This window comes from Rhinolophus sinicus, chromosome 2 (genome assembly GCF_057876585.1).
Source record: "Rhinolophus sinicus isolate RSI-liver-muscle chromosome 2, RSI-T2T, whole genome shotgun sequence".
In the NCBI taxonomy this organism is placed as follows: Eukaryota; Metazoa; Chordata; class Mammalia; order Chiroptera; family Rhinolophidae; genus Rhinolophus; species Rhinolophus sinicus.
In genome coordinates, this window is record NC_142502.1 from 152,255,917 (window position 1) to 152,283,402 (window position 27,486).

Below are 27,486 nucleotides of genomic sequence, written 5' to 3' on the forward strand. Positions count from 1 at the left end.
AAATGGGTGAATGGTATGGTATGTGATTTATCAATAAAACTGTTTAAAACAAAACAACTGAACGTAAATCTAATCAAGCCTATGGATCTAACTACCATTTATAGGAAATTTGCAGGGGAATGCCTGAAATGCTTCCATGAAGAATCAGTCAAATTTAGAATGTGAAACATTTTATAGGTCATGACCTCGTTCCTCAAATGCATCCATGGCATGAAAAGGTGGGAGGGGGGCTGTTGTAAAATAAAAAAGGCTGAAGGGACGTTACAACCAAATGCAATGCATGGGCCTTGTTTGGGTGCAGATTTAAACAAACTAACTCTCATCATTGAAACAATCAGAAATGTTTGATTATGATTTGGGTAATAGATGAAAGGAAGAAATTCCTGTTGCTTTAGCTACATGTTTTTATGGAATGGTGGTTTTTTAAAAGTATCTTTTCGGTTAGAAATGCCTAGTGAAATATATACAGGCCAAATTACATGATGTCTTTAATTTTCTTTAAAATACTGTAGCAAAAGAGAAAGTAAAAGAAAAAAATAAGGGAGGAGAGATTTGTACCATTTGTAGGATGGTGCAGCTGGGTGATGGGTACAGGGAGTTTATTATGCTATTTCTTCCACTATTGTGTAACTGAAATTTTCCGTAATAAAAAGCTAAAACTAAAGTACAGGAAGAGATCTCCATACCCATTATGTGTGTCCTACTATAGTGAGAGGCAGGAAAGGAGAAGGAATTTATTTTTGAACTGTTTTTGTTTCTTTGAAAGTCAAAAGTAAAGCATGAACACTAGGGCCAAGATACATCACTGGATGATTCAGGAACAATTAGGACAGAGAGAAAATGGCTTAGATCAAAGATAAAATATGCTTAACACAAAGAGGAGAAGTGAACCAGATAACCATAAAGGACATTAAGCAGCCAAGAATTTCTTGGAGGAGGGGTACCCTCATTTGGGACCCCCTCCCTCTGTGACCCTTTGCTATCAATAAACTATCCTCTTTAAATAAATAAAAAAAAATTCATGGAGGAAAATCCTCACAGATTCTAAATCATTAATATACATTTTGGAGAGAAGATGCTAGAGAAAACAAAATGAAAATTGAGAACAGATATAACAAAATATATTTCCTAGATAGGAAAGAGCATTGTTTTGTTTGCTTGTCTGTACAATGTCAAACATTTAAATAGAAAAATCTGTTTTGAGAGCACTTTTTACTTTCCATCTAAATTCTCGGTGTCATACAAACACCAGTGTTGCTTCTATTGTGGCTCAAGTTCTAACTGATCAACAACGGCATGTAAATGTTTAATTAATAGCCACATCAAAATGAACACCATTCATTGGATTCCTCTATTATCTTTCCTTTAGCCACTTGTTAAATTTGTAGGGAAGTTGCCTACCACTGTGTGTGTAAGAAAAACAAGAAGAAAAAGTTTCAGGTCCTAAATTGAGAGAGTAAAAATGCAGAAGACTCTGTACTACTGCCCTAATACACGATAGTCCCTCATTCCTGAGTCACAAGTAATTCACCACAGAGAGCCACATTTTAAACTATCAGCAAGCACAGGGGACCAAGGAAGGAATGAGCCTTTTCTAGAAGCAAAGGGCAGCTAGCTTCACACCCAGTGAGTTGGTTCCTGATCCCTTTCGTTTGCATAGAGGCCCAGTCCTGTGTGTGATTTGGTTTTCCCTTTCTTTGTGAAGGTAGCCTTTAACAGGAAGACTAAATGAATGTTTGATTTATACCCCATCTCCAAAATATATTTAAATGGGTTTACTATTTAGACTAATATGGAATAATCCAGGTAACTTAAATTAGAAGACAGTGACAGAATACATTAGTGAGTGGGGAGAAAAGCTAGTTACAGAGCAGTATGTATAATATTAAATATATGAATAAAAATGGATAGAAAGAGTAGAAGAATATACTCGTACACTAAAGAACACATGCTAAGGTGTCAGCCATAGCTATATCTGGGGGTAGTGGAATTAAAGATGGCTGTCATTTTCTTCTTGGTGCTGTTCTATGCTTTTTAACTTTTTCATAATGATCACGTATTATTTTGAAAACAGAGAGAAGATTAATAAATGTTATTTTTAAAAAGAGATACATATTTTTAAAAAGTGAGAAGAAAAGTCGCCCATTTGGGATGCAGGAAACTTTATCATATTTACTAAATGTGTGTAAGGGTAGGGACCTAAAACAGCTCAAACAACAACACTAATACAGAAATGCGTGCTCTCAAGCTCTCCATACCTGCTCTCCATGGGCCTACAATGGTCCCTGAGCTTTCTAGTAGCACAACTATTCCACATGAACATTGGAAGTATTCTTGCTAGTCACCCCGATTACTGTACCTTTTACCTAGGATCCCTACTGGTCAAACTTCTGAGATGAAGCATGTCGATAATAATTAGTCATTGTCCCCCATAGTTATGTTCCAAGTGCAATGAAAATACAAAGAAAGGGACACAGAAGTGCCTAATTATCTCATTATTCTGCCCTGTTTGATACTGATATTGAGCCATTTAACTACTACCCATAAGAGTTTGGCCTTGGTTTTTAAATGGATTACTTATATATTAGACTACAATCTGAACAACCTTTAGGAGGAAAAAAAGACGGAAAATTTCATTTGTAATGGAGGTGACTGAAATCATTCATGAAAATTAGCAAAGATACAAAGAAATTGTTCAAATAGAGTGGATCGAGGCTCATAGAGATCTTGTAATACAACCTCAATGTGCCCATTTTGAATTTCTCTAACTTCTACGAGCTGAAAAAAGGTAGGTTCATTTAAACATTTTTGACAACTGAGGGGCACCTTTGGAGAGTGCAGTGCTGTACAGAGGGCACACAGTAGGCCTGGGAATGTCATTACGGCCCCTCCCCACTCAGGGAACTCTCACCTCCGGTGTGATGGGCATGTAGTAGAAAATCACCTTTCCGGAACAACGCAGCTTGTTAGAAGCAGGTTGATTATTAAGCCTTGCTGGTGACACTACTAGCAATGATTGAGATACAGAGGTGCAAAGTAAAGGGTATCACTGAGTCAGCCTCTCTGAGAGTAAATTAGGTCCTCCTGGAAGCTACGGTGATTCCTGGAAGCCAGTAAGTACCATCGGTTAAGTATTACTTTTTTGTCACTTCTTTCATATGTCTGTTTTTAAAGTTTTTATCTACTTAAGCATTCTAACTTAAAGCCATAAACAGAATTTTTATTTGTTTTCTGGGTACTATTATAAAATGTATTATTGTTAATATTATATACTTATGTAAACATTCATTATTTATTTATTATTTTAAACCTTCTAATATTCTTCCAAAGAACTTTAACAATCCTTGACACACTCCTTCTTGGAAAGAGCACTGGCTAATATTACAAACGCAAAAATTTTCTCTGAGGGCAATTCTGCAGGTGTCCTGGTTTGGGAATGTGACATAAGGCTTGGGAGCAATTCCAAAAATAAATTGTGCTATTAACATAATGCTGTTAAGTAGATTTGTGTTAATTAAATTAAATAGATGTTAACTCTACCATGCATCTCAGGTATATTAGAGCTGATGGTCCGGCTAGGTCTTATTTTCGGGGAAACACGGGAATTTTTCAGATTAATAAATATTGTTTTCTTCCATTTCACTAATGTTTCTGGTATAAAACTGGTAAGCCACCTACAGTTGCAGATGGTTTTCTAGCAGGAAAATTGCATTTTTGTTGTTTTGAAATGCAGACATGTGCTTTACCTGAAATTACCTATTATTGCAGATGGGATGCTATCAGAAATATTAAACTAAAATTGAGTTTATTTTACTAGGAGGAAAGCAGTTTTGACTAGGAGTTGAATCTGAGTACTAGAGGGGAGTGATACAATAGGGAGGATTAGTAGAAAGAGAGACCAAGAGAAAAACCACTTGGGCAGGGGGATTTATGAGCGGCCATTTGCTGCCAAGAATTCCACCTCAATAGCAGTCACCAGAAAAGCTTCTTTTTCTCTCCTAAGACAGTCAGCTGGAGTCATCAAGGCTCCATCTGCTCCTCCTCTGAGTTTTCAGCAATTTATAGATCTTCATTCATTAAATCAAATTGTCAAAAAAATGCACAAAAAACACCCTTTTCCCCCATTTAATATTATGGAGGGAAATATTAATTTAAAAAGTGAATAGTGGGGTTCAAAACCATTCACTTAAAAATTACTTTATATGGCAAAATAGAAAGTAAGTTGGTTAACGCAGGGAAGAACTAGTAGAGAAGTAAACTAATAACACACTTTGGACAACAAATTGTATTGCTGGGCCTTGGCTGCCAACTATTTTGACCTCTGACCATGGCTGACAAACAGCTCAGCCCAATGCTTGGCGTAGTGGAAAGTAATATTCAGATTTCAGGCTGATTCAGCAGGGCGGGAGGCTGGGGTGAGGGAGGACAGGTGGTCTATAAACAGCAGTTGGTCTTAAAGAGTCTATTTATAAGATGGGGAGATTAGGGAAACAATTTGCCTGCTTTGAAAGCGACTGGCAGATGCACACGATGGGCCTCCTTTGCAGCATGCCACAGCCTCATGACAAATGGTACTTCTGACTCCAGTGACATTGACAATCCTTCACCAGATGCTAAGACAGTGGAAAAACAAGGGGCAAGGCACAAACCTAAGAAACACGGCTTTTCTAGTGCTTATAAAAAGCTTTGATACAGATAATGCCGATATAACTACAAGCAAAGTGATGAATAACTCTCTGGAAAGGATTTCAGAATTTTCTAATTCCCTGAAACAAACGTTAACTGCTCTAGGTCAGGTTGGCACCATGAAATACTGCAATGTGTTTTCACTTGGGTGTTAAGCTTCCTATATGAATTTCATCTGATTTTGAAGATGAAATCTTAGCAGAAAAAGAAAACGATTAACCTATACTGAAACGTAATAATCAGCAGGATGCCGGCAGACCTCAGTAGCTTCTTACCTTGTTGTGGCTATCTTTTCTCCCTTTTTCCAGTCCCAAAATACAATACTGTGAAAATCGTCTAAACCAACAGACACCAGACATTTTCCATCAGCTGTATAAAAACAACACAAATGTCAAATGACTCATTTCTTCAATGAAGAATCAAAACATTTTGTATACTATAAACAGGAACAAGAAATTGACCTTAATATTATTAGGCTCAAATACATTAGAAGTGCCATATACTAAAGGGACCTCACTGAATGAAATGCGTAGCTAGTAATACTTGAGCTTCTTAATGCATAATAACTGGTTGCTGAATGAAACTGCTGACCCAACATTCCAATCTGAGACACAAGGCTGCAGGGAGTCTCTCAGGTAAGTCACAAAAACCTTGTCTATTTTGTGACAGACAAATCTCATGACATTTACTGGAAGAGCCATTTGGCTTTGTGACTCAGCCTATTTTCAGCTCTAAAAATCTGGGTTCTGTTTAACGCTCCAAGATAAGAGCATTATACAAACTAAATTTAATGTCAAAAATTCTTTCAAAAGATGATTTTGTGATTTAAAAAAATCTTAATTCCTTAAGTGTCCCTATTTCAAAGGCAATATGCTTGTTATAGGACATTTAGAAAATATGGACAAAAGAAAATTTTAAATCATCCAAATTTCTAGGCCTACATTTGATGCATGTCTGGTTTTTATCTCTACATAAATGTGTTTAAAAAAAACAAAACAAAGCCAGGCTCATACTGAACATACTATTTATTACCTAATCTTTTTTTTATTTGTTATAGGATGACCATTTTCCCTTAGTATTAAATATTATTTATAATATTATCAATGATTACTGTAATTTGGTTAGTTAGGTTGTTTTTCAAAAACATTTTTAAAATAAATGAATAATTAAATTTGAAATAGAAATGGCTACTTTGCCTTTTCCCTTCCAGTCAGAAGAAGAGGTATAGGCAGTAAGCCTTTCCTTTGCTGCCTCCTCACAAAGCTGGATTCACAGGCGAAGCATCTCTGGGTCAGCAGTTCCACCCTAGCTGTGGGCGGGCTGGGACATGGGTGACCTAGCTCACTGTGCATCATTAGCTCAGCAGGGTGTCTTCTCTGACTACAGACGACCAACAACATTAGGGTAAAGGAACACAAGATTGTGATAAACTGCTTCTTCCCAGTCCACTCAGGGTCTCAACAGGTTATTTTCAAAGGTAGGCCTGATGTAGATGCCAAATTAGGATTGCCAGGTAAATAAATTGAAATTTCAGATAAGCAACGAATAATTTCTTAAGGTAAGTAATTCCTGTGCAATATTGATATTTACACTGCATATTTATATTGTATGGGACATACGTGTACTAAAACAAATTATTTGTTTATATAAATTTCAAATTTAATTGGGTCTCCTGTATTTTTATGCACTAAACCTGGCAACCCTCTTCCAAATGCTAACCAGTGCCTAACCTGTGAGTGCCCTTACTTGTGCCAAAGATCCACCCCTCCAACCACCTGGGAACAGTGGTCTGCTCTTTTTCTGGAAGAAGAAGGAAAGAGAAAGAGCCTGGTTTAACAAACCAAATCCTCCCTAATCCTCGACTACTACTAAGTATGAGGAAAGGATTTGAAAATTACATTCACCTTTTCAATCTGCGAGGTTATATTAGTATTAGATGAAGACATTAACCCTTTCCTAAAGGGCTAAACCACCACTAGGTGATTATTTTAAACAAATGTGTCTTCTGAATCACAACTAATGATACGTCTTTATGCTTAAATGTTACTAGGCTTTAAATCCGGCAAGGTCTCTTTTTTATGCATTTGGGAAAAAGGACTGGGAGTGATTTCCCGTTCATAACCAACAACATTACTTTTTCCACATCTCTTGGTATGGCCCGGTTATGTTTCTATATTAGCATGCCTCTGTAATTGGCGATTTTATTTTTATTGGAGTTTTCTGTCTCCCTTTTTAGATTATAAGCTCTTTTAAGGCTTATAGGAATCGTATCACCTTTCCTTTGTGACCCTCACACTGAGCTGGTTTTCAAAGAATGCTGATGGTACCGGTACTGGTGATATTGAGGAGGATGAGGAAGATAAAGATGAAATGTGCGTAGGGATGGTATGAAGGCAAAGGGAATGCACTGTTAAACAGCTATAAAAATTTAATTGTTTTGACTCCCATTCTTTTCAGAAACACTGCACAAATATTGTGTCTTTTTGCATTCATTAAGTCTGTTTTGTTTTAAAAAATTTTTTAAACACATATATTACTATGTCCCTCTTAGAATGCAAGCATCCACGCATTTACAATGATAGTTTTTAAAGTTTGATCTCTTTTGAAGGAGGTCTCAGGGTAAGTTGATTGTCATGGCTTCTTTTTATTAAAATTTCTTCAAGGTCCCGTCAGCTTGCCTTCCCAGTCAGACGACCTTTCTACCCCTATGAGTATCATGACTCTGAGTAGTCATGGAAGAAACAGTATGAATCCAGAGGTGCCTTAAGAACCATGTATCTTCTTTAGGATGCTGACTTTTCTTGAATTCTGCAGGAGTAGGCTATTTCTGCATACCACATAGTTTGGAAATATAATTGCTATCTTTCAGTTTTTTCTCAGTTCTCATTCCCTTTTGCAGAGGCTTGACCTCACCATTGAAAATCCATTGTTCTTTCACCAGTTAGAGTTTATTCTCAGCCATATTTTTAGAATCTAGGTACTGTCTTTTCAAATCCTTCCAGTTACAGTATGTATTAATTATGGATAATTCGTGACAAAGTCTGGAAATAATTCTGAGGCACTTAATATGAACAGTAAAGGGCAAATCAAAAAGAAAAAAGTTTTTACTCAGGCAATTACAGGTTGGTCCCCATATTCAGGGCTCATAAAAAATGCATAGGTTTTTTTCAGAATGGAACACAATGAAATCAAATTAGTCTTAGAGGTGCCCTTGTGGAAATCAGTATTATTCAACGAAGGTTTTAAAAAATATATGAGGATGATATTTAGGTTAGAAAATAGTTATGTGGCTGAAACTTTCTCTTCCTAATCTGATTTTCTATTTATGTGGAATTCCGCACTTTCCTTATTGCAAGCAGAAAACCAAAGATGGCTCCCTTTTCCCTAGTCAGTGATGATAAATTCACTGAGTTATAGACTTGCTCAATTAAGTGAGATAATATAAATTAACTCCCTCTTGTTTATATAGAGTTGTGGATAATGTTTTAAGAAATGTTTTTGATTAAAATGTCTTTTTTGTTTGCTTTGGAAAAGTGGTAAGAATAGATTAATCTAAATCCCTATGTGTAACTGCTTTTTTGGGGTCTATTTTTCACATCATTTGCCTGCTTTGTATTTCCATGACAATTTTTTTCTCTAATAAGAAACAAATGCACTATCAGTAGGTTTTCACAACACCTCCCAAAATGAGCTGACTTGTAAGAGATAAGTGGATCTGGGAGTACTGAGGCTCACACATGCGGTCACCAGCTAGATGATAACCAAGGTTGGTGTCCTGTTTCAAGGTTTAACAGGGTACTCTAAATAATGTCCTCTGGGAATTTTTGACTTAAACTACTCACTTTTCTATCGATTTCCAAGAGGAAGGTATAGCTGCTCCTTTTCAGTAAGTGTGTGATTCAGGGCTGTTGCGGGATTAGGGTCTCTTCTCATGGGGGGGGGGGCTTTTCCACGTGGCAGGCTCTCTGCACCACCATACCTACTCCTCATTAATACTGGAGAATGGGAGGGGCAGCTAGAGACACTTCCTGGGCAGAGGGAGGAGGAAAGTAGGTGAGCACGGAGTGCTCCAGGTATGACTCTCATGTCAGAAGTCCACCTGGCTCTGGTGGAAGGCAGGGGCAGGGACAGGCAAGAGGACTGAGGAGGGAGATCTCCCCACACAACTCCCACCACCTGACACCCCAGCCAGGGTACCTGGGTACTAGCTCTGGATCTGACACTGGATTTGACTTCCCCCAGGCCATCCCATCAAACTCTGTCTCCTATTGTGGCCTGAAAAGTGGTGCAGGGTCTGTTTAAGACTAAATTTATATCATTATAACACAAAATACTAGCAAGAAATATTAAACCAAAGGGGCCTTGGCTCACACCTTCAGGAGGTGCCCTAGACACCACAAAGATCAATCAACCACCACAACTCATCTGCATGCAACTATTCAAGGTGATGGACCGAACAAAAGAGATACTAGTGAAAGTTCTTCCTTAGTAGTCCTTAATATCAGTGCATTCTAAAACTATTAACTAGCTTCCTTTCTGCCATTTATATGTGAACATTGTACTTTAACTTTGAGACAAACATGTAATTTTCCACAATCAAAAATAACACATTTGCTGAATAATTGGGTTCTTTCCTGGTGATTGTTATCTGAGGAATAGGGAAAAACTGAAATACACTTTTTATGAAGACTATATTTCATATCTAGAGATTTATTTTCCCAAGATAAGAATTAGAAGCAGTGACAGAATCAGCTTCTCAGACTCATCCTAGAGGTTGGTTTCTTTAAGAAACCACAGGAAACCTCTTCCTATCGTTTCTCTACCCCAACAGCTGCCTTACGAGGGACAAATTTCCAGATTCACTTAATTTCTTGATCTATCTTCTGCAAAACTACTAAGCGAAGAAGAGACGTGAGCTCTCCAAAATTCAGAGACCAAGTTACTGGGTTACCAGCTTATTAACTCGTCTCATAATTAATGCCTTGGATCAACATTCCTCTAATCCCTTTTTCTATAGGTATTTAAGTAACATGAGTTAGTTCTTTTGATTCTTCTAAATTAAAAAAAATTAATCAATTCTATGGAAAAATAATCTAATGATTATTAAATTCTATTTATATTATTCTAAATTTCCTGGCACTGTTTATATGCTAATACACATATACACATTTTTAGATGAAATCAGTAAATAGATGCTATTTTGAGTTCTAGTTTTTCTTACTTAACTTGACATAGAGATGTGTATGAAATACACATAGTGCACATACTTGTCATTTTGAATTATAGCTTTTATTATATGCTGTGAAATTGTTTGCTAGAATTATTGAGTCAATTTTCAATGCTGCCAAAACATGAATGTATTAGATTCTTTATAACCATACACATTTAGGTCTTATTATTTTTTATTTTTGTTACTTTAAAAGGTATATTACCACTATTCTAGAGCATACTTATTAATATAATTTTTATATTAAGTATACACATATGCATCTGCTAGCAAATTAATTTTAGGAAAAGGTCAGTTTGGCCAGTGAGGAGTGGAACTATGAAAAAAATATAGAAGAAATTTATTCACATTTTTGGTCTAGAACCATAGTTGAACTCAAAGTATGGTTTTCTTTTAGATTTTACCATTTTATCAAGGCCACATGGCACATCTACTATAAAATCGCACATCCATCAAACTTGTGGAAGTTTGGGTCTTTGTATTCACTATTTATTTGGTGTGTTATCTGGGCATTCAGCTGGCAGGTGGTATGCCAAGCAGTTCTCTCTCCATCGATACTCATGCCTTCTCTACCTCACATGCCCACTAGTGTATAGTATTAAACACTTAGCTTTGTTTCTAACTAATTCAATACCCACAGAAAGTATTGAATAACTTGTAATAATGATTGAATAACTCAGATTTTTACAGTAGTTTACAGGATGTAAGAATGTGCGTGTCATAAAAAAAAACCCACAAAAAACTGCACCATGTTATTTGTTAGAGAATAAAAATAACTTTCACCCAAACATGGTGAAAATGTGAAGTTCTAATAGTAATAGTGAATGTCAAGACAAAGTGCATTGAGCAATACCTTATTTGTCCATTCATTTATTCACATTTTTTGAGTAGCTTCTGTGTGTATAGCAGTACAACATGTGCAGTGGAGAACAGAAAGATGAGCTCTGTTGCCCAAGCAGTTTACAGGCACAGGAGATGTCGACACAAATAGCCACAGTACCAAATGGACTCTAACAGGTACCACAGATCAATGACAAAAATGGGCTAATGGATGCAGAAGAAGGAACACATTATTTCTCCCTGGAAGGATGGAGAAAACTTTCAGCTTGGTCTTAAAGGATGGTAGGACTTGAACTGATAAATGGCAGTATGAACAAAGGCAAAAAAAAAAAAAAAAGGATAGGAATGCATTTAGATTCTACAGTTAGGTAGATATAAAGGAGCATGAATGGATTAGTGGGTGAAAACACTGCAAAGGAAGGTTGACCAGATCGTAGAAAGCCATGAATGTCCAACCAAGTGATCAGCCCTGAATCAGACAACCAAGGGGAGTCCATGTGGTGGCAATATACCTGTGCTTCAGAAGACTCCAGAAGTGTGTAGGGTGGACTGGAGGAAGTGTAGATGGAATCAGAGACCAGCATTACTACCATGGCACAGATGAGAAAGAGTGAGTTTGAACAAGGAGAAAGAGAGTAAGGGACATATGAGAGAGCTTGGGATTGTGTGTCATGGAACTTAATGACTAATATTATACATATTGCACATATTAAACATTTAATGGAATTTCAAAGAAGGAAATTATAGAATCAGTTTTCTGTAGGAAAGTGAAGAATTTTTTTTCTGCTGATCTAATTTCTACAATTGAGATTACTGAAAATTTCTAGGTAAAAACACCTTTATTTTACCTAGATAATAGATCCTTGGTTTCCAATTCTAGCTTAAGGAAACAGCCTTACTCTAAAGAAAATTATATCCATCAGTTAGTATTTTTATAGTACCGTGCTCCATTTTTAAGTTAAGAAGATGAAACCTTCAATTCTGTTTTTTCAATATGAAATTTATTTCCAAAACACCAGTGTTTACAGTGTTGTAAAGTGGCCCTTTGCAGAGAACTTGCAGCCATTCCTCTAGTTCTTTATATTTTAAATTGCAGGTGCTGTGCTCCCACTTATTTGGAGAGATGAAATTGATGTTCTGAGTCACTGCCAGACATCTGCAACTAAGTCTTTCAACAGCAACAGCTGCTCTGGATTTTAAATCGCTCAAGCAAATGCAGAACACAGTATGAGCTCTGGGTGACGACTTAGGGAGAGGAAATAAGATGAGGCAAAGACGTGTAAACTAAAGGCCACATTTCTTTATGAGGTGCATATTAACATATCTGATTTCCAGTCGAAGATTGGGTATCTGACATACAAAGGGCTCACCTTATTACAAACAGAACTCAACTAAATAGGAGGATGTTAGAAAAAGAAAGAAAGAAAGAAAAAACTGACCTAAATGTAGAACCATCTGTTAATGACTCTAGTAGAAAACAGGCTTACCTGAAAAATCAAGCGCACACACTCCTCTCTGATGTTGTCCTTTCAATAGTGACAAACATTTTAGAGTCTGTGTGTCCCACACGTGAACAGCAGCATCTCTTCCAACCTTAAATAACAGAATGTGTGTTATTAACTACTTATCAAGTAAAGAATTATTTTGTTCTTTAGACTCAAGTGTTGCTCAGAAATTAAAAACAAAACACGCATTTAGAAAATAGGAAGACCCTCAGAAATCATCTGGTCCAACTCCATTATTTTCCAGATGAGGCAATGGAGTCATGAAGACTCTAAGGAGATTGTTCTGGCATCAAGCTGGGTGCCAGCAGAGCCTAACCTGATACACGGCTCCAAGTTAAGGGACTTTTAAAACTCTAATTCCAATGTCCATTGTGATTTGTTTTTGTCACTTTGTTCTACCATTCCTTTCCCTACCTTCTCAGCTCCACACAAGATTCTACTTCTTGGTCAAGGGAGTCAGATGTATGTTGTCATGGTGCTACCATCAGAGTTCCTTAACCCATGTCAATTACTTTACCTACCTCAAGGAGCCTGGCTCTGCTTCTCCCCTGGAAATGACAGTTTCATGGTTTAACTCTGTCATTAAGGTGGATTCTCCTTGAGGGGATACAAGCTTCTATCACACTAATTCCCAATAATGTAGAAAATCATAACAGTAAAGTAGTTTTTCTCACTTATAATACATAGGAAAAATAACCTTTTGGGTATGATGACTCTAAAAGAAGAAAAAAGTGGGACATAAAGCCACATGCATAACTGAACAGAATCCTGCCAACTCCTACACTGGTCTATGGAGGTCCAGTTACTCCTGGAGGGGCTATTGGCATACTGGTTTGTCACCCGTTTGCCTTCCACCCAGGACAACGTAGAGTATAGTATTCCCTCAGGGGTTTATGTGAAGAACCAATCTGTTTTTTCTTTCAAAGGAAGGTTATTGAATAACCATGAACCAAGCATTATCTGTCTATGAGAAAGAAAAAAGGGGGTGGGGGTGAGTGAAAAGGCAAAGTAGTGATCAATTACTTGTAAAACTTAATAATGTCAGCCAATGTATAATAGATAATAGATGGTCTAGTTTGCAGTTGGAGGGGCAGCAAACCAGTGTGTCGATTAATGGCTCTTTCCTTTCGGAAAATTGTAGTCCTTCCACAAATAAAATAAAAACTATGGATTCTTCTCCCCAAATTCATATTTCTGGGGTTGACTCCCTTCATGGCCTCTTTCATCCATGGATCTCATATATTCCAGCCTATGAACCCTGTTGAAAGACTTCTACCACCTGCATGTCAAGTCTCAAAAATAATTAGTTGTCTCATGTTAAGACTTTTTTCTTGGAGCTTTCCACTTGGAAACTGTTAAGAATCAGTTGACCTGCCATTAAAAAGCCATGATAATACTGCTTCTCGGCCTTTTGGCCTAGATCAAGTATAGCATCTGTTCTTACCATTTTAATATCTGATACGTCCTCTATCGGAGAATAATATATTTTTAAAAATCCAGGATAAAACTGAACACATTGGAAGAAAAGAGTACAAAATTGAAAATACTATTGACAATATTACTGCTTTACTAACAAGGTAATAAATCTGAGTTTAACAGATTCTTTCTTCACTAAGTTAACTCGATTCCTTTCCTTTCCCTACACAAAATGATGGAACACAGGGCTCTGTTTTGAGTAGCTTTTCAATTATAGACGCAATAAAAAACTTAAGCATTCCAAAATGGTTCAGATAAAATTTAGTTTTTCTGAAAGGCTAAAAATAGAAAATAATAAATTAGCCAAAATTCATATGATTTTTAAGTTTAAAAAAAATTAACTTGTGTTAAATTTTTTATGCAAGTATGAAACGTCGATTCATTCAAACATTTTTGAGTACCTAGGATATAATAAGTACTAGGTATAGAGCAATGAGCAAAGTATATTAAGACTGCATTCATGGAACTTGCATTATTTGTTCTAGTCATAGATCACATCATGTTAGGATGAGAATCTCTCAGATGTTACTAGTTGATTCTCCTACCATCATGAAATGATCCAGCATTCACTGAATCTTTGGCTTCCTGCCTCAGGTTTATCGCTACCAAGTATTTCTTGAATTTCTAATATGTAAATTGAATTCAAAATTAAATCCTCTGTCTCTTTGGCTAGGCCTCAAACAGAAAGGAAAGATATACCTGCCCAGTGGCCACGTAGTCCTTCACTGGATGGATGGTCAGGCTGAGAATGTCATCGTCATGCCCCAGGTACAACCTCTGCGAGTGCTGCTGCCTGTTGTACACAACAGCGACCGCAGCGATGTGGTAGACCACTTCTCCAGCTTGTGTGTAGAACAGATTGTTTCTACAGTCATAGCCTCTATAACTGAAGCACAGGTCCAAGAAATGCACAGTATTTGAACAGTGAATGAGCAGAGCAGGAGTTGTCAGAAGGTAAAGCTAACATACGGACATGCACAAGTATAAACCCAAGTGTCTTCATAGTTGCTTAACTTCAGCGGAGGAATGAGGACTTCTGAGGGCATGTGATGACACTTTCGAAGGGGAAAATGGGCACTGATAATTTTAACAGCATCTGTTTTCATATCCTCAGCCATTGTATATTCTCTTTCTTAAAACTAACCAGCCTGAGAACACACCTGCAGTGAGGTACAGGTTTTTCTTTCTTACCCCCCCCTTTCACAATTGCTTTCTTCCCACTTTAGGAAATCATTCTTCTCGTCCATCTGGAATATTACTATGGTGTATTATCCTGGAATGTCGAACCTTCCAGGGACACCAAAAAAAGGGGACAAAATCCAAGTGTGGATTTAGAAAGTGAACAACTCCAACAAGTGGGTAAGAATTCCTTTTGCAAGTCAAGTGATTTCAAATTTTTTGCTGTTAACAAAATTAAAGAGCGATTTAATTGAATTGTCAACTGATAGATCATTGGACTACATTTTATATACTGTATATATTGATATATCAAAATCACAATATATACAGAGGGTGCCAAAAATGTATACACATTTTAAGAAAGGAAAACTCTATTAAAATTGTAATACTCAATATATACTGATAACAAAAGATGAATACAAGTCATGTTTGACTTCTGCAATTACAAGAGGTGCTCAAAGTGGTTACCATTAGTGTTCAGACCCTTATGATTATGGCGAACTACTGCTTCAGCAATGCTGACCAAAGTGTCTACTTGTACACATTTTTTTTTGGCACCCCCGGTATTTTTAACCTATAATTCAAGAGGATTTTAAAGAATTGAATAATGTTGCTATGATAAAACTACTTCCATTCTCACTGACTTATTTATGTGAATAAGCTTTCTCAATGCTTACATATACTAAAAAATGGAAATAGACTCAATGCTAAATTCTGTTACACTAACAGTAAGTATGCATATATATACCTATATCTGAACTCATTGAAATAATTATTTAAATAACTGTATCAGAATTTGTACTATATTTGATTGATTTTGTCAGCTGTGTACTACTGATGTTATAACAATAATTACATCTAGAAAAACATTGTTAACATTTAAAGCAGCACTGGGTAATAGAAATATTATGTAAGATACACAGGCAATTTAAAATTTTCTAATGGTCATGTTAAAAAAATTAAAACAGATGAAATTTATCTTAAGAACATTTAACCTAATACATCTAAAATATTATCATGTCAACCTGTAATCTATATAAAATATTTTAATGAGACATATTACATTCTTTCTTCATGCTAAATCTTTGAAATTTGGTGTGCATTTTACACATACAGCACATCTCAATTCTGACTAGCCACATTTCAAGTACTCAGTGGCTATAAGTGGATACCACACTGGACAGCAGAGAGTTAGAATGTAATGGTCACAGGAAATTAAATTTAAATTGAACCTACAGACATTTTTGAACAAATAGCAGATATGACTGGGTAATCAGTAAAAGACTTTCAAGCATAAAAACATTAGGCTAGAGTAAAATTCTGTGGGAGAAGTAGAATGAAAGTATGACTTCAAGGAGAAACATGAATTATGGAAAATTTCCTACTTTTATAGAAGCACTTGTTCACATATTTTTTAAATTGATGATATTGGGAATCAAATATCTATGCCATTTAGGTTCCCTTGGATCCACTTAAATGAGTGACATATTTATAAAACACTAGATATTATTTTCTTCACAACCATTTATACTTTTGCTGAAAAATTTTAGATGTCAACTTAAAACATGAAAGGTTGTATATAATTTTCAAACTTCAAAATTATTTTGGACTTATGTGAGCAAAAAGAAAATGTTGTCCTAGTTGGAGCCAAGCAAAATAGAGCAGGAGTTATGGGAATAAAGGAAACAGAGATGGTGTAGAGAATAAAGTGAAATAAAAATGAGCCACAGAAAAGTATGCATCACGGAAGTATATGAAGTACGAAAAATCTAGATACATTGTGATGGCCACAGAATATCGACTGAGAAAACTGGACAGAGAATAATCACAGGTAAGTGCAAACTGCAAAGAAGAGCCAGTCTGAAGTGGGAAAGTACAGAGAAAAGGGGACCTCTTTAGTCTGGTGATAAGGCTGGTGACCAGCCACCCACCCATGTATGAACTGGAGCTTCAAGCTGTCCTCAGGAGCCTTTTCTCGTTTGAGGAAGGGCACTGCATGGTTTTTCTCTTTACTTTGTTGCTTTAGCTGAGGTAGATCTTCTTTGTAAACCTTGAAGCATAACAAATACATTTAGTTGAAACTCTTTTCTTCAGGTTTCAAAAACATTAATATCTTCACATTCTCAGGAAATCTATAATTGCAGGAAATCATGTTTTTGAGGATGTGAGGCTAAAAATGGTCACAAGAGACAAAGAATGTCACTATATATTGGTAAAGGGGTCAATTCTACAAGAAAACAATTGTAAATATGTATGCACTGAACATCAAAGTACCTAAATATATAAAGCACATACTAATAGAACTAAAAGGTGAAATAAATGTCAATACAATAATAGTTGGGGTTGTCATACCCCACTCTCAACAATGGATAAATCATCCAGACAGAGAATCAATAAGGAAACAGGAGATTTGAACAACACCATAGATCAAATTACCTAACAGACATATATAGAACATTCCATACAACAGCAGTAGATTATACATTCTTCTCAAGTGCACCCAAAACATTTTCCAGGATAGATCTTATGTTAGGGAACAAAACAAGTCTCAACAAATTCAAGAAGATATTAATTATATCAAGTGTCATTTCCGACCACCATGGTATGAAACTATTAATCAGTAACAGGAGGAAAGCTGGAAAATGCACAAATAAGTGGAAATTGAACAACACACTCCTGAACAACCAATGGATCAAAGAAAAAAAATCAAAAGGGAAATAAAAAAAAATATCTTGAGACAAATAAAAATGGAAACATAACATACCAAAACTTATGGGATGCTGCAAAATCAGTCCTAAGAGGAAAGAAAGTTTGTAGCTATAAACGAATGTGTTAAAAAAAGGGAAACGATCTCAAATAAACAACCTAACATTATATCTCAAGGAACTAGAAGAATAAGAACAAACTTAGCCCAAAGTTAGTAGAAGGGAGGAAATAATAATTAGAGCAGAAATAAATGAAATAGAGACTAGGAAAATAATAGAAAAAATAAACAAAACTAAGAGTTGGTTCTTTGAAAGATAAAATTGAGAACATAAGACATGATATCAAAGTTTACTTTCTTCTAATGAGCCAAACTAACATTTGGATTTAAAATCAATCTTTTTTTCTTAATTTGCTATTATGTTTAAGTAATTTATATCCACAAAATATGATATTAATTTTCTAATAAATAACAAAGGAAATTATTAAAGTTATCAATAAAATACAAAGCATTCTGTTATAATTTCTTCTAAAGCAAGAAATTTCTTGATTCTCACATTTGCAAAATGTGTACCTCATGAATCATGGTGATCACTCTTTAGAATTATTTTCCTTCCATGGCCTCATGCATCTGGACAGATCACACTCTGAGCTACAGAGCACAGCTCTTGGTCTAACTTAGAACCTAAAATGTGCTACTAAAAGAACATTTCTTACAATTTTATTTAAATGTACATAAAAACCAATCTTTTGTCTACTATGTATTTATGCTCTACTACCAAGAGATATCAATTAATACATTGAAAGTAAAATACAATTTATTAATAATTTCTCGTCTTTATAAAGGAAAGTTTCCATTTGATCAAACTACATTACTAAAAAAAAAAAAATCGTGAAATATTATTATAGTAAAATCTCTGTTTAGGATTTGTCCAAAAACCTTTTTCTTTTTAAAAAGAAAGGAAATCATATGATACCTCATTACTGTTTTGTCTATTACAGATGCAATGAACTAAGCGTTTAAAATCTAATTATTCATCTGAATTCCTGATGCTTTCATCAGCTCATCAACTAATTTAGAGGCTTTGGCATTTCTATTGCTTATTTGAAGTCTCATAACCTCCGTGGGCCTCAAATTCCCATCTGTTGAAAGGATAAAAATCCCTGATCAGGAATAACTCAAGAATATTGTGAATGCAAATTAAATAATATAGGTGAAAGCTTTGGAAAGTAAGAAGTCAGGTAGAATTTACAAATCCTAGGCATGGATTTCAATACAGTCATGTCTTTTGATTCTTTTACTGGCATCTTTTTATGAAATAAAAACTTTCCAACTAAAGAAAATTTCTTTTCTTCCTAGATTTTATGTTTACTTTGCTTGAATTCTAATTCCCCTTGATATCAGGGTATAATATTGTTTAGTGTTTGTATATTTCCACATTAATAATTTTCTTTCAAATCCTTACCCATAGTAGTTTTATTATATAATACATTGCATCAATACACAGTCAAACTGATTTAGTCATGAAGTTGACCCAAGTTGCACTTCGTTTCTACTGATAAAATTTTTCAAACACTGAATCAATGAATGATGATTATGGGCTGAAAAAAAATACATCATCTGAAAAGCAGTAAATTCAGTGTTTATGTAGAGGCAAAGTGAAATAGTACATGGAATGTGTGCTTTGGAGAGAAGCCCAGATCTGCATTCTTACCCTAATATTACAGGAGATGTGGATGTAGACAAATTACTTAACCTCTCAAGGTCAGTGTGGGGTTGGATTTGGTGTATATAAAGCACAGGATCTGGCCCCACAGAGATACTTGATACATGCATGGCAGCTGCCATAGGTCTATATATGACAGGCCTATATGGTAAGTCTCCATGGGCAACACTGACAGTTGCTGTGTCTGAAACCTGAAATTTCATTCACTCCATGTTCATGTACAGAATCTGCTTCACATACCTTTGTCAAATGACAAGAAAGTAGAATCGCTACAGTTATCACCACAACAAGGTGATATGTGTCCAGATTCCTCTAAAGGACTGCTCTGTTTAGTACTCCCTGTTTAGTGCTAGGTTAAAATGTCTACTTTCAAAAAATTAGCACCCAATTTGGATATAATTGCCCAACTTTTCTACTAGAGATGATTTCCGATTAGAGAGATAATGTACATTGTATTTAGGCTTTTATTTTAATTAAATGGATAATAGTCTCCATAAGTTAAGAGAGAAACCAGGATAACAGCTCACTTGCAAACTACCATGTCTCCAAGGCTACTTATTCTGTAAAGAAAATACATGCTTTAATACAAAATCAGGTAGCTTACTTGCACATTTTTTTTCTGCAAAGACTATTTAAAAATTTTAGGTGATAATAGGCAGAAAACCCCAACTGTCATTCAGTTTTGAAACTTTGCTACTACCTTCCACTTAAAAAATTTATTTAAGGATATGACCAGGTAAATATCTTCTTTTTACCCTTTATTTAAAGACAACAAGTAGATAATTTTCCTTATTTTTGTCTTGATTCTCTTCTGCCTAAGTACCAGCCATTTACAGTCAATGTCCAAATCCAATGAGATGGAGATTCAGGGCTATAAGGGATTTGAGAGGCTAACTGCTTACTGACCTGGCGATCATAATTGATTTGAGTTTCTTGTTCAATATCAGAGTCCAACTCCGGCACATCGGATAAATCCGAATCAGATTCTTCACTGTAGGAATCAGTGCCACCTTCTGCAGAAACGCAACCCATAAGAAACAAGCAAAAATCCTGAGACTCTAAATAGTTAAAAGTTTTATTTAAAATGTTTTCTTTCTTCTATCCTATCAAAGCAAATAAAAATAAATACACTATAGTTTTTATTTAATCTAAATTCTGAAAACATTTCTATTTTTGATCTTTTGGTTAAGTTCAGCACACCCCTCGTTCCCTTTCAGAAGCTCTGATAGACCAGGACGACTTAACCCCCACTTCTATTAGATCATAGACCTTTGAGTTTTAAATCTTGCTTTGAAAAGGTGAAGGAAGGAAGGAAGGAAGGAAGGAAGGAAGGAAGGAAGGAAGGAAGGAAGGAAGGAAGGAAGGAAGGAAGGAAAAGAACAGAAAGATAGGTTTTATCAAGGAGAGGCTGAGGAATTCAGCCACGTAGTTGAGTAAAAATCCTCTTTAGCCTGTTAATATGCCCAAGTGCCAGTAATTGCCATGGCCAAAATCACTGCAGAAGCCCTCCCGATAAAATCTTCCTCATATAGGTTTTCATTTTATTACCTGATCATTCCTGCTGACATCAAAATAAATAAAAAGACTATACATCCATTGAACACATAGGCCCAGATTGTGGACCATTCTTTGAACCCCATTCTGGAGGCAACCACTATTACAAAGGTTACCCTGTCACCCCGTAACCTGACTGAACAGACCCACCGCCCATTCCAATTGGCCTGAGGAGGTTGAAACATTTGCATTCATGTTGTCTTCAAAGGTTAGTTCTCCATGTAAACCTTAGACCTTCACCTTGCATTTGGTATAAGCAAATTCCATTGAAGGAAATTATTCAACTGACCCATATTTGTTTCCAACGGGGTTTTTTTTTTCTGGTCTTCTTTAATTTCAAAATTTATTATAGGAATGAATTTTTCAAAATTGTTTTAACTCTTTACCTCCAGAAGAGATGTTAGAACATTCTTTGAAACTTTATTGAAAAATAAACAGATGTTGAAAAAAATTATTACTGGTTTTACCCTGGGGTGCAGTTTCCAGCAGGCCGTTGCTGACACCTTCTGGAATAAATCTCCACTGAAAAACCGAGTGGTCAGCCCCTCCTGTGCTTAGTACCCACTGAAAGTCATGAGACCAGCGGACGTTTGTGACATGTGCAGAATGGCCCACATACTTTCTAAACTTGGCTCCTAAAGATATTTTTCAGAAGATTAGTTATGCAAAAAAATAGAATTATTGATTAGAAAATTGCATTGCTATTCATGTTCAGAAGTAAAGTCTTTAAACATATTACAAAATAATTTTCAGTATTACATAACAAATAAACAAATGCTCCAAAAGATACCTAAATTATTCCTGCATGGACTAAGCTAAAAATGGATCTTACAATTTAAGCCCTGTGGCTAAAGACACATCTGAACCTGTTCTAAATTATGCCTACTACTTCACTGATTCTGAAAATAAATTCTAAAAAATGAATATCTCACACATTCTTATTTAAATACAAGATGAAATAGATAGTCTTTTGCAATTGGGAAATAGAAAATAATTCTGTCGGGGGAAAAAAATCAAATTGTTTGGGGTCATGTAGACGTAGGGTTGGGAGAATGAAATTATTTTCTCTTAACTTGATTACTTTACCCAGTAAATGCCATCCCCAAGTAGTGAATGCGATAGAAAAACTATTTGAACTTCTACTTGTGGTTGAACTACTGCAAGAAATTCTCCAGTGTATGATCAGTAGACAGTAGCATAAAGGTACTCATGGAAATAAGCAGAGTCCACCTTATCATGTGGGGATCTAGTACTCCAAAGACTATGGGAAATTTCAGGGGGTCAATCAGCACCCCATCTCTCCTTCAAAAATACTTCTACTTTTACAGTCCCTCTAAATGAAATCTCTTTGGGTGAAAAGGCCATCTATTCAACTATCACATGTTTAAAATTTAAATTCCTACTAGAGAGGTAATGATTTATATAAAGGCATCCCTTTCCTGAGAGTGTGTTCTGATCAGGTGAGGTCCTATTACATCAGAACCTCCAAAAAAGACTAGGGGAAAAATGCCACAGAGGGGAAGGGAGGCCCTGCGGGTCTAAAAAGCAGCCTTGCCTTTTTCAAAGAGTTGCCTAAATCAGTTTTGGTAATTTAATAAACTCAAACAGATTCCAACTAAGATCATTTGGAAATGCAGGCTGATGTTAACTCAATAATTGGGAAGTAAAGTATATTCTTCTTATATCTCTATAAATCTTCTTGGGCTATCCTTTGCTGCCCGGACCTTTACATCCTCCTCAGAGATCATTTAACCTGTCTCTTTGCAGTGATTTAAAAATATGTCCACAATTCTAAAAAAGTCAAACTCATAGAAACACACAAATTTGTGGTTGCTAGAGGACTGGGAGGAATGGAGAGCTGTTGGTCAAAAGGTACACTTTCAGTTATAAGATGAATACATTTTGGGAATCCAATGTACAGCATGGTGACTACAGTTAACAATACCGTGTTGTATACTTGAGAGTTGCTAAGAAGTAGATCTTAAATGTTCTCACCATACACACAAAGAAAAGGTAGCTAAGTGAGGTGATAGATATGTTAACTAATATTCAAGTAGTAATCGTTTCACAATGTATTTGTATATGAAATCGTTGTACACCTTAAACGTGCACAATGTTATTTGCAATTGTATCTCAAAAAAGCTAGAAAAAAGAAAAAATGCATCCACAAATTCTTTGATATAAATCAAAATGAAGAGAACATGGTAAAAGTGAAGGTGTGTGACACCCAAGAGGAGTTTATAAAAGGCAAAGCAGAGTCCTCCTTGCTCTCTTTCTTGGATCTCTAGATACCGCATGGTAAGAGCACTCAAGCAGCCTACACAGAGGCCTGCACAGCAAGGAGCTGAGGCCTCCTGCTAAGAGCCACATGAGTCAGTGAGCCATCTTGGAAGAGGACCCCCGGCCTCAGTCTAACCTCAGACGACTGCAACCTCATGAGGAGGCCTTGAGCTGCAATCATCCAGCTAAGCTGCTCCTAAATCCCTGACCCCCAGAAACTGTAAGATAATCAATGTTTGTTGACTTAAGCTCCTAAATTTGGTGGAGAGAGGAAGTTTTTATGCAACAATAGATAACAAATATACACTTGGTATCTAGAACTAGAACCTGCAAAGGCATAGGTGTCATTAATATTTAGGCCGTCTCTCTGATCTTTTTTCCTGCATTCTCTCTCTCTCTCTCTCTCTCTCTCTCTCTCTCTCTCTCTCTGTCCCCCTCCTTCCTTCCCTACCACTCCAGGCGCACTGGCCTCTTGGTCAGTACTCAGGCCTGCCAGGCGTTCTTCTGCCTTTCAGCCTTTGCACTTGCTGTTCCCTCTACCTGGGATGCTCTTTCCCTGAATATCTGAATGGCTGGTTCCCTCACCTCCTTCAGGTTTATAGTCAAATGAAACCTTATCAGTGATCCTTGTTTGACCACCCTATTTAAAGTAGCAACACTATGTGACCCTACCTGGGAACTCTACTCCCACTGCTTGCTTTATTTTCTTCATAGCATGTCTCACCATCAGACATATTTATCTTTTCTTGTTTATTGACTATGTCCTCTCAAGAGAACAACAAGCTCCATGAGGGCAGGGATTTGTGCTGGTTTCATTCACTAATGTATCTCCAGCCTCTAGAACAGCACTTAACAAATATTATTGAATACACGAAGGCCACACCCACCTCTTCTATGGCCTTCCATAGGACACTGACCTTACCAGGCCTCTGTTTTTCCTCTGAACCACAAGGTGGCTCAGGTCTCACCTCTCAATCAACACTCTGTTGACCTTTCTCCCATGGCTTTAAATACTGTCCATGTGCTCACGACTGTCAAATGTTCCTCTCCAGCCCTGAACTCTCCCTGGAGTGCTGACAGCCCATATGCCATGTCTACTTGGATGCCTCAAACTTATCACAGATAAAACAGACTGATGAGGTCCCCTTCCCTTTCCTCTCCTACTGTTTCACCCCCACAAAACATACACGCAGACAAAACTTCTTCCTTTCTCATTTTCCCATCTCTATGAATGGTGCCACCATCCACCCAAACTTAGGAGTCATGCTCGATTCCTCTCCTTCCCTCTATCCCCATATCCAATCCACTGGCAAGATCTTCAGCTCTACCTTGAAACTGTTTCCTACTTCCAACTACCTCTTCTCGCATATGTTCCTCAAATCTTCGTCCAAGCCACATCATTTCTCACCTGGACTCTTGCAGTAATCTCTCTGTTGAAGCCTGCCCAACCCTAACCCATCTCACACAATATCAAAGTGGACTTTTAAAAACTCAAATCGATCATGTTTCTCCATTTTAAACCCTCAATAATTTTCCATTGCACTTAGGCTGAGACCCAAATTTCCAACAGTAGCTACAAGGCCCTTCATGACATGGTCCCCACAACCCTCACACTACACAACTCTCCCCTCATTCGTCACGCTGTAGCCACACCCACCTGTCTGTTCCTGCACTGCACAACAGAAAACTATGCTGTTTGCTCAGTCTCCACACTGTCTCATTGTCATCAGCCTCTGCTCATGTTTGGCTGCTTACAGGTTCACAAGTTGAGGGGAAGAGTTGTCACTGGTACCCTGGGTTATAGGGAGACAAGTCCTAACAACTGTTTTCATTCCCCTCAACAACAGTCTTTTAGAAACTTGCCTGCCAGTAGTTTTAGCACAAAAAGTCTACAAAAGCCTAAATGTCTCGGAGGCAAATTGCAAGATTTATAAACCATGAACCATGAAAAGTAGAACAATTCAATTTGCTATGAGGACATGGAAACTTATTACTCTCACCATGCTATCACTCTGGCTGTCCACTTCTCCTCATTCATTCCGACATCCCCCGTGTGCCATCATCCTCAAGGTTGTTTTATATATAAAGGTGTCTCATTTTGACAGACAGCACTACTCACAACCTCACCCTAGCCTACCCCAACCCTCCCATTCTAATAAACTAACGCAAGATCTAGGTTTCCATTGCTATTTTTCAGACCCACATTCACCCTGCAAGGCTTGGTGATACAAAGAAGATACCAATTCTCACTGAGTTAACTATTCCCAAATCCTGACACTTGCAACCAATAGTATTGCTTCTGATCCCACTGGCATTTCTTCTGAATCCCCAGATGCCTTCTGGTTGCCTAATTTACCTTCTATAAGTATATTACTCTATCTAACAAGATATGCCCTATTACTCAAAAGACCCATTAGAGAGAGAGAGAGAGAGAGAAGTTTGAATTTGGCCCATTGAGGTAACTTTGTGCCTCGAGTACTTTAACTGATGGTCATTTTGTCAAGTGTAAGTTATGGTGGTTTTGCTATGTATTTTATGTTCAATTCTGTATTGTAATTGTCATTGCTTTAAAACTGCCAGTTAGTGCAAAATGACTTCCTAATTACATTTTTCAATCCCTTTCCTTGCTTAATCTAAAAATTGTTCAAGTGAAAGAGTTTACAAGCAGCAGCATGTCCCTAAGATTTTCAAGGAGCAGTCAGAGAATCTCAGATAAACCTGTATATGGACTTTGCCTAAACTTGCAAAGAAATAAGAGGATGAAGTCATTACATGGTTAATTCAGTCACATTCCACAAAGCTTGCAAATGCCACAAAAAGTGATGCAACAAGATTTTAACAATAGAAGAAACAACACAACAGAATGTGAGGGCAGAGAAAGTTGTTTTGAATCAACTTGTTTCTCTCTCAAAAATCTCACAAGTTATGTAAATCTGGTTTGCAAAATTAGTGCTATGACAAGGGGTCCATAAATTGTATTATCTGAAAGAACAATAACTTTCAAATTTTATTTAAATATGTCTAAGAGGATTTGCTTTGCCATGTACAAGTACAATTCGCTATGAAGCATAAAAAAATTCCTTATAACATTTTAAAGTAACACACAATTAAATTAGGAGTGTTCATTTACATAAATATAAATGACTTGTTTACAATGTAAAGATGAAGCTTCTGAATCACAAAATGGTAAATAAAAACTCTTGTTAACAAATTCTGACTTAAATTTGCAAAACCCCGTATTTTAGAATGTTAATAGTAAATGACATCAACAACACATTGTATTTAAAAGTGTTGAAGAGTAATTTGTATACAAAGATAAAATGAATAATCTCCAGGAATAGACACCAAGAAAATAAGCCTTAGTTATACAGCATGTACATTCTAGAGTAAACGTAAATGAAATATCTCTTTGGGACTTACCTTTCTTGAGACAAGGAAATTTAAACAACTTAACCAGCCCGAAATCATCTCCAGACACCAGCACTGAGCTGTTGTAATTTGCATCCACTGAGTTGATGTCAGTGATGTCAGTGTATTTTGGCCAAATTCCACTCACTTCAGGGCCTTTCACACAGGTCCAGGAGGCCCAGGGAATCCCTTTGATTTCTTCTTTACTTGTTAAAGGCTTCCCAGCTGAAAAAATCGACATTAATATGTTACAGCTAAATAAAAAATATATTCTAATTTACTTTATTCATTTTTCTTCTTTTACACAGGTTTAAAACTTTTTCCTTTAAAGTTCTATAAAACAAGAAAACTATAGAGTCTGATCTCATTAATCAGGTGATATTTTTGTTGTTTTTTTGCAGGAAGGTTTAAAGGAAGCACATGGTCAAAACTCAGACATAAGAAGAAAGAAAATGATCATTGTACTAACTGTAATGTCTCAAACTACTAATATTCACTTGGCCTTAATTTTATAGATACTGATGATAGTATGCTTCATATTATGGATTAAATTACTTTTATTAAATTATATATTATCATATTTAGTCACTAACATTTTGCCAGGTTTTTAAAAAGCTTATTCTTAACTTCTACTTTTCATAATTCAAGGAATGAAAGAAATGATTTTTTTAAATTCAGGCTCAATAAAGTAATGAAAACCATTAATGGATTTTATGATTTAAATTTAAAAGTGCTAGACAATAAAAAACCCACCAAATTTTAATGAGATAAATGTAATTGGTTGGCCTTGCTAATCATTAGAGAAATACAAATAAAAACCACAATGAGATACCACCTCACCCCAGTCAAAATGGCTATCATCAATAAATCAACAAACAACAAGTGCTGGCGAGGATGTGGA

At 36.3% G+C, this 27,486-nt stretch overlaps 1 protein-coding gene, 1 long non-coding RNA gene and 1 pseudogene across 4 annotated transcripts in view; 2 read left to right on the top strand and 1 right to left on the bottom strand.

Moving 5' to 3' along the window:
• The window catches only part of EML6 (EMAP like 6), a 230,877-nt gene that overhangs the window by 75,091 nt on the left and 128,300 nt on the right, over positions 1-27,486 (bottom strand). For all 3 annotated transcript variants that reach the window (XM_074331992.2, XM_074331990.2, XM_088796163.1), the window contains exons 11-17: positions 26,598-26,810; positions 21,365-21,532; positions 20,250-20,356; positions 16,845-16,963; positions 14,434-14,620; positions 12,241-12,346; positions 4,962-5,055 (exon numbers count right to left, since the gene is read on the bottom strand). In XM_074331992.2, the coding sequence (XP_074188093.2) occupies positions 4,962-5,055; positions 12,241-12,346; positions 14,434-14,620; positions 16,845-16,963; positions 20,250-20,356; positions 21,365-21,532; positions 26,598-26,810 (994 nt within the window). The remainder of the gene's footprint in view (positions 1-4,961; positions 5,056-12,240; positions 12,347-14,433; positions 14,621-16,844; positions 16,964-20,249; positions 20,357-21,364; positions 21,533-26,597; positions 26,811-27,486) is intronic.
• On the top strand, positions 2,918-27,485 carry LOC109439309 (uncharacterized). Its single transcript, XR_016020454.1, has 4 exons — positions 2,918-3,113; positions 14,961-15,093; positions 23,186-23,397; positions 26,987-27,485. It is a non-coding gene; the product is annotated as an uncharacterized LOC109439309 (long non-coding RNA).
• LOC141572002 (U2 spliceosomal RNA) lies at positions 13,654-13,776 on the top strand (annotated as a pseudogene).